We start from the raw sequence: 7,136 nt of genomic DNA on the forward strand, positions 1-7,136 counted from the left end.
TCTAATTTTGTCTTCCCGTTCCTTCGGCGTATGGTTGATTGGTTCTATCTTCTTTTTTTTCTTCTTCCTCGGTCTTCACAGCTTCAATACTCGTCATTCTTCTAGTTCTATCTTCTCGTTCTTTCGACACCATCTGGTTCTATCTTCAGCAGTTCAGGGTGCCGTTGGGTGTCGCACGACTATTGGGTTCTGCCTCGTGGAATTTAGGATTCTGCAGTTCAGTCTTGGACTCTTCACTCTTGTGGTCTTGCCTCTTGGTGCATTACATACATAATACATTCATGAATCATTGTTATTTGTTAATTGGTTTTTGGTTAATTGCCTCTTGGGTTCTGCTTCTGCAGTTCAGTTCCATCTATGTAATTGCTTTTGATTTTCTTAATCTGTTTGTTAATTGTTTTGTTTATTGACTTATTTTAAGTTAAGAATTTAGGATATTATTAGTTATTTAGCTCATTAGTTGTTGCTGTTGGAATTTGGAAATCAATTTGAATGACACATGTTTGTCAATTTTGTATTTATAATTTTATACTGTATTTTTAAATTTGTATAGAATTGTGAATTATTTATATTAGTCAATTAACTTAGGTTTATAATTTTATCCTATTAGTAATGGAGAAATATTTTAAAAGAACGTCATCGTTGGAGGTTGGATCCCAAAACAATTCATCGATCTCTTCTAACAAAAGGAGGTTTTTAGAATTCGAAGTAGAGAGTCTTATAGCAGGTCCAGGACAACGACCAAAGATTTCAAGTTATCATCCGAATGACAGAGACAAAGTTAGGTGTGCATATTTGCAAAAAGGTCCTTGTCAACCAAGGACTCATGATTTCCCGTAAACTGCTTGTGGTTCTTCTTTTTGAAGATTTAATCTAAATTGGTTTGATGACTATGGCAATTGGTTAGAGTATAGTATATCAAAAGATGCTATCTTTTGTCTTTTATGTTATCTTATGAAACCTGAGACTGAAGGTGGTGATGCTTTTGTAACTAATGGCTTTTCAAATTGGAAAAAAAGAGAGACTACAAACTCATATTAGGATTCATGATAGTGCTCATAATCAAGCTTAGAGAAAATGTGAAGCACTTATGAAGCCAAAACAACACATTAGTGTTGCTATTGAAAAACAATCTGAGCAAGCTAAAAAGAATTATCAAATTCACTTGACAGCCACAATTGATTGTATTAGATTTTTTTTTGCGACAAGGATTGGTCTTTCGTGGTAACGATGAGACAGATGATTCTGTTAATCAAGAAAATTTTTTGGAACTTCTAAACTTTCTTGCACAACATAGTGAAGAGATTGATCGTGCTTTCAAAAATGCTTGTGAAAATCTTAAACTAAGAGCATCCTCATTTCAAAAAGATATTGTAAGAGCTGTAGCAAGTGAAATGACAAAAGTTATTATTAATGATCTTGGGGACGAGTTGTTTTTTGTTTTGATTGATGAAGACCGCGACATTTCTATTAAGGAGCAAATGTCAGTTTGTTTAAGGTATGTGAACAAAGAAGGGCAAGTTAGGGAGCATTTTCTTGGTCTTGTTCATGTTTCTAATACCAATGCTTTATCTCTAAAATTAGCATTGGAGTCATTATTAGAACATATAATTTAAGTTTACCAAGAATACATGGACAAGGATATGATGGTGCAGGTAATATGCAAGGAGAATTTAATGGTTTGAAAACTTTGATATTGAAACAAAATTCTTATACTTTCTATGTACATTGCTTTGCCCACCAACTTCAGTTAGCTCTTGTAATGGTTGCAAAAAAATAAGTTGAAATCGCTTTGCTTTTTAATTTGTTAACCAATTTGTGCAATGTTGTTGGAGCTTCATGTAAATGAAGAGATATGCTTCGTGATAGTCAGATGATTAAGACAATTGAAGCATTATAAAGTGGAGACATTTCTAGTAGACGTGGTTTGAATCAAGAAATGGCTTTAAAGAGGGCTGGAGACATTAGATGGGGTTCACACTATGGAACTATACTTATATTAATTTCTTTGTTTCCTTCCGTGGTCAATGTTCTTGAATATGTTGAGGAAGATGGAAATAATTCAGAACAAAGAGCTGAAGCATGTCATTTATTGAATGTCATTCAATCCTTTGAATTCATTTTTAACTTGCACTTGATGAAAAATATCTTGGGAGTTACTAATGAGTTATCTCAAGCGTTACAAAGGAATGATCAAGACATTGTAAATGCTATGGTATTGGTTAAAGTGTCTAAGCAACGGTTGCAAAATATAAGAGATGATGGTTAGTCTCTTTTACTTGATGAAGTCTCGTTGTTTTGTGACAAACATAATATTACTGTTCTAAAAATGGATGATATATTTGTGTCACAAGGAAGATCAAGACGCAAAACTCAAAAGATCTCAAATTTGCATCATTTTCAAGTTGAGATATTCTATCAAGTAGTTAATAGAAAATTTCAAGAACTCAACAATCATTTTACAGAGGTGAATACTGAATTACTTTTTTGTATAGCTTGTTTGAATCCAAGACACTTATTTTTTGCGTTTGATAATGAGAAGTTGATCCAATTAGCTCAATTCTATCCATTAGAATTTTCTTCCACTCAACTTTTAACACTTGATAGTCAACTTGAGAACTTCATATTAGATGTGCGTTCTGATGATCAATTCTCAAACTTAAAGGGGATTGGTGCTCTTTCTGAGAAATTGGTTGAGACTCGAAAAAATATTGTTTATCCATTAGTGTTTCTTCTTTCGAAGTTAGCTTTAGTTTTGCCCGTAGCAACTAGCAACTGCATCAGTTGAAAGAACTTTTTCTGCTATGAACATCATAAAGAGCCGGCTTCGTAACCGTATGGAAGATGAATTTTTAAATGAATGTTTAGTCACATATATAGAAAGAGAGATATTTGATTGTATTGATAATGAAAAGATTATTCAATCTTTTCAAAACATGAAACCCAGAAGAATAGAATTTTAAATTATTTGTTATTATTTTAAATTATTATTTTATTGTTTTAATTTGTTAGTTAAATAATTTGAGAAGTAATCATATTTTATAATATCATAGTATTTTTTTTTGTGACTATAATATCATAGTATAATTATAAAAATTAGGGTTAACCACCAAAAATGTTCCCGAATTATTCAAACGCTGACAGAAATACACCCGAATTTTACTATCGACAAAAATACCTTTAAATAATTTAAAAACATAACAACAATACCCAACAGTAAATATATATTTTCAAAAAATGCCTTAGAGATTGAATTTTGAAGTGATTTTTTATAAGAATAATTAAAAAAATGAGGGGTAAAGTATACTTTTTATCCTTAAAGTTTGACAAAAATTTTAAAAATATCCCCAAGTTTTATTTTGTTTCAATTTTGTCCCAAAAGTTTTCGATTTGCATCAAATATATCCATAACGGCTAATTTTTCAAAAAATTTAAGACCGATTCAACAACAATTTCATAAGAACAACCCCTCAACACAAGCAAATCAAGCATAATTTTCATACATTATTATTATATTGGTCTTAAATTTTTTAAAAATTTAGCCGTCGAGGGTATATTTGATGCAAATCGAAAACTTTTGGGACAAAATTGAAACAAAATAAAACTTAGGGGTATTTTTAAAACTTTTGCCAAACTTTAGGGACAAAAAGTATACTTTACCCAAAAATGAGATATTATTATTCTTACAATTTGATATTTTTTTCTATGTATATATTTTTTTGTGATTTTTTAAAAGTATTATTAGTTGTTAACAAAAAAATTACAAAAAAATTTATACACAACGAAAAATTACCAAATTTTAAGGATACTAATATCTCATTTTCTTAATAATTCTTGCAAAAAATTGTATTAAAATTCAATCTCTAATATATTTTTTGAGAAATACATATTTAATGTTAGATAATCTTGCAAAAAAACTAACATTAAATATGTATTTCTCAAAATATACATTAGAGATTGAATTTTGATGTAATTTTTTGCAAGCATAATTTAAAAAATGAGATATTATTATTCTTAAAATTTAGTGATTTTTTGTTAAGTATATATTATTTTGTAATTTTTTTAAAAGTATTATTAGTTGTTAACAAAAATAATTATAAAAAAATTATATACTTAACAAAAAATCACCAATTTTTATGTATAATAATATATTATTTTTACAATCATGCTTGCAAAAAATTGCATCAAAATTCAATCTCTAAGGTATTTTTTTAAAATATATATTTACTGTTGAGTATTGTTGTTGTGTTTTTAAATTATTTGAAGGCATTTTTGTCGATAGTAAAATTTGGGTATATTTTTGTCAGCGTTTGAATAATTCGGAGGCGTTTTTGGTGGTTAACCCTAAAAATTATTATTATATTATATTATATATATTTTGTCCACACGGACAAAATTTTTTGGATCTGTCACTGTCGCCTGCATTACCCAGGTGATCAGCACCGATGATGTTGTTATACTGTTACTCTATGTTATTTCATATGTTATTAAAGTTGTATTTTGGTAATACTATTTATGTTTGCATGCATCGTTGATGTAACTTGTGCTATCTCTGTTATTTAGGTTGTGAGACATCTTTTATGTTCTTTGTATATTTTATGTAAATGTGTTACGCGGTTGTATTTTAAATTTAGAATTCAAGTACAATATGAACCACGTAAATAAAGAACCTACCATTCGAGTACAAAATAATCAAAGTAAACACATATTACCTTACATTCAGTTTCAAAATAACTAAAGTAAACAAAGAACAAAGTGAACAATTAAAGGAACTACACAAACAATAATCGCAAATAACAACGAACAAAGTGGCGACACTAAGCTAAGCCTCATTTATAGGCTGGTTTGGACATTCTCTCTGGGTATTCTCGATTTTTTTGCATAGACCACACCTTTTCTCTTGGTGCTCACCCTCATCCATCTCATTATGAAACCTGGTGAAAATAGGTTTGCTATTAGCCTTCCTGTGTATGGCTGGATTAGGATGCAACCGTGTCCCATGCCACTCAGACCAAAGCTTCTTGTCTGGTATTGGTGGGAACTTTGCCTCATACACCTTGAACACAACCTCCTGCATGTATACCGGATGCACATAAGGACCCCAATAGCTTAAATCATAGTGTATTGCTTTTTCACCAGTCTCTACTTACAAGAGAGGATTTATGGAAGAATATTTGTCAGTTACAGATTAAAGAGTAGGAGGTGAGAGATAAAACGATCCTCGAACTATCTTTGGAGGTTGGGAATGGTTAAAGTATCCGGTTCTTGGAGGACAATTGGTTACCAGGTGGTGTGTTGAAAGACTTTTTTCCAAGACTTTTCTCGGTCTCAAACCAAAACGGATCTATTACAGGGGATTGTGGGTTTTGGGATGAGTTAGAGTGGATATGAAATTTTCCAATGGAGGAGGAAACTATTTCAATGGGAGTTAGAACTAGTTAACTAACTTCATGGGGTTCTACAATCAGTGAAATTAACGACTGAGAGAGAGGACCGTCTTATATGAAAATTTGATAAATCAGGCGATTATTCTACTAACTCATTTGTACAGATTTTGCAAGCAAAAATTCTCTCAGATGATATTACTAGCTACAATTTTACTAGTTCTATAAATATGGAGGAGTTTATTACCACCACGGATTGAGTTATTTACTTGGTTTGTATTAATTGGTAGGGTTAATACTATGGAGAGATTATGTAGGTTAGGCGTTATCGATATGAATGATAATATATGTGTGTTATGTAAAAAATATGTTGAAACTGTTTACTACTTGTTTATTGATTGTGAGTTTATTTGGCAGATGTGGTGTGCATGATTGATTGCCTATGACAGATTATGGACTATTCTAGGATCAATTAAACAATATTTTTAAGAGTTGGTCAGGAGTGCCTGCAAGGAAGGAAGAAAGGAAAAGGTGGCTAATTGAATTTTTTTTGTTATCTGGACTACATGGATGGAAAGGAATAACAAAATATTCAGGAGCTAAGAAGCAGGAGTAGCAGATGTTATTGAAAGGTCGTTTATGAGTTATACAGAGTGAGATGGTATTGAACTCAATGATTGTTGATGACAATATCAAAGATGACTATGGGTTAAGTTCTTTACTTTTGTTTTGTAAGACTTTTATCTATTTATATTTTGTATGTTGTTGTTTTGTCTTGTTGTATTGAGCTCTTTTACTTCAAAAAAAAATTTCAAATAATTTTTTTAAATTAAAATCAAAGAATTTTCATAAAAAAAATTTAGTTAAAAATAGGAGGTTTTAATTCCCGGCCATAATAGAGGAGTTTAATTCCTCCTCAGGCTCCTCTTCTTCATCTCACTTAAAATTAATAAAGAAGAAAGACAACTATATTAAATAGGAAAAACCAAACTATTAGAGATAATTTAATTACCTTACCCATGTAAAGAATTTTATATTTCCAAGTAATATAGTTACTTCATTTAAATAAAAGATTTTATAATTAGGGTAAAGTATACTTTTTGTTCTTGAAGTTTGACAAAAATTTTAAAAATATCCCCAAGTTTTATTTTGTTTTAATTTTGTCCCAAAAGTTTTCGATTCGCATCAAATATATCCCTGACGGCTAATTTTTCAAAAAATTTAAGACCGATTCAACAACAATTTCATAAGAACAACCCCTCAACACAAGCAGATCAAGCATAATTTTCATACATTATTATTATATTGGTCTTAAATTTTTTGAAAATTTAGCCGTCGATGGTATATTTGATGCAAATCGAAAACTTTTGGGACAAAATTAAAACAAAATAAAACTTAGGAGTATTTTTAAAATTTTTGTCAAACTTTAGGGAAAAAAAATATACTTTACCCTTATAATTAACAATAACTCAATTGAAACATTTGAATTTACATACATTTAAAATTCTATGAAATTTAAAAATACTTCATCCAATCTCAATCTTAGTAAAATTTCCAAAAAAAAAAAGAGTCACCAAAAAAAATTTCCAAAAAAAAAAAAACTGAAAAGAAAACAACAACCAAGTACCAACTAAAGGATTTACAATTTTCCTTGTAAGGCATTCAATCACGTGATCTGAAATTTGACTTGATTGGATGATTTGTCTAGTGGTGGGTATGGCAAGCAGACGGCAACTTTATCCACCCCCCGTG

The 7,136-nt window shown here is 30.2% G+C and overlaps 1 protein-coding gene across 1 annotated transcript; it reads left to right on the forward strand.

Annotated features, from left to right (window-relative positions):
- Positions 613-2,788, forward strand: LOC107640039. Its single transcript, XM_016343589.1, has 4 exons — positions 613-805; positions 1,192-1,498; positions 1,585-1,655; positions 2,496-2,788. Exons 1-4 carry the CDS (start codon positions 613-615, stop codon positions 2,786-2,788), a joined length of 864 nt encoding a protein of 287 aa, XP_016199075.1.

This window comes from Arachis ipaensis, chromosome B05, assembly GCF_000816755.2.
Source record: "Arachis ipaensis cultivar K30076 chromosome B05, Araip1.1, whole genome shotgun sequence".
Lineage (NCBI taxonomy): Eukaryota > Viridiplantae > Streptophyta > Magnoliopsida > Fabales > Fabaceae > Arachis > Arachis ipaensis.

Bases quoted from the DNA above. Each gene is read 5' to 3' on its own strand.
- LOC107640039 (XM_016343589.1), top strand. From the start codon at position 613: ATGGAGAAATATTTTAAAAGAACGTCATCGTTGGAGGTTGGATCCCAA. The intron at 806-1,191 runs GTCCTTGTCAAC...TGATTGTATTAG, and splicing joins GTGTGCATATTTGCAAAAAG to ATTTTTTTTTGCGACAAGGA. The intron at 1,656-2,495 runs GTAATATGCAAG...TTTTTTGTATAG, and splicing joins ACAAGGATATGATGGTGCAG to CTTGTTTGAATCCAAGACAC.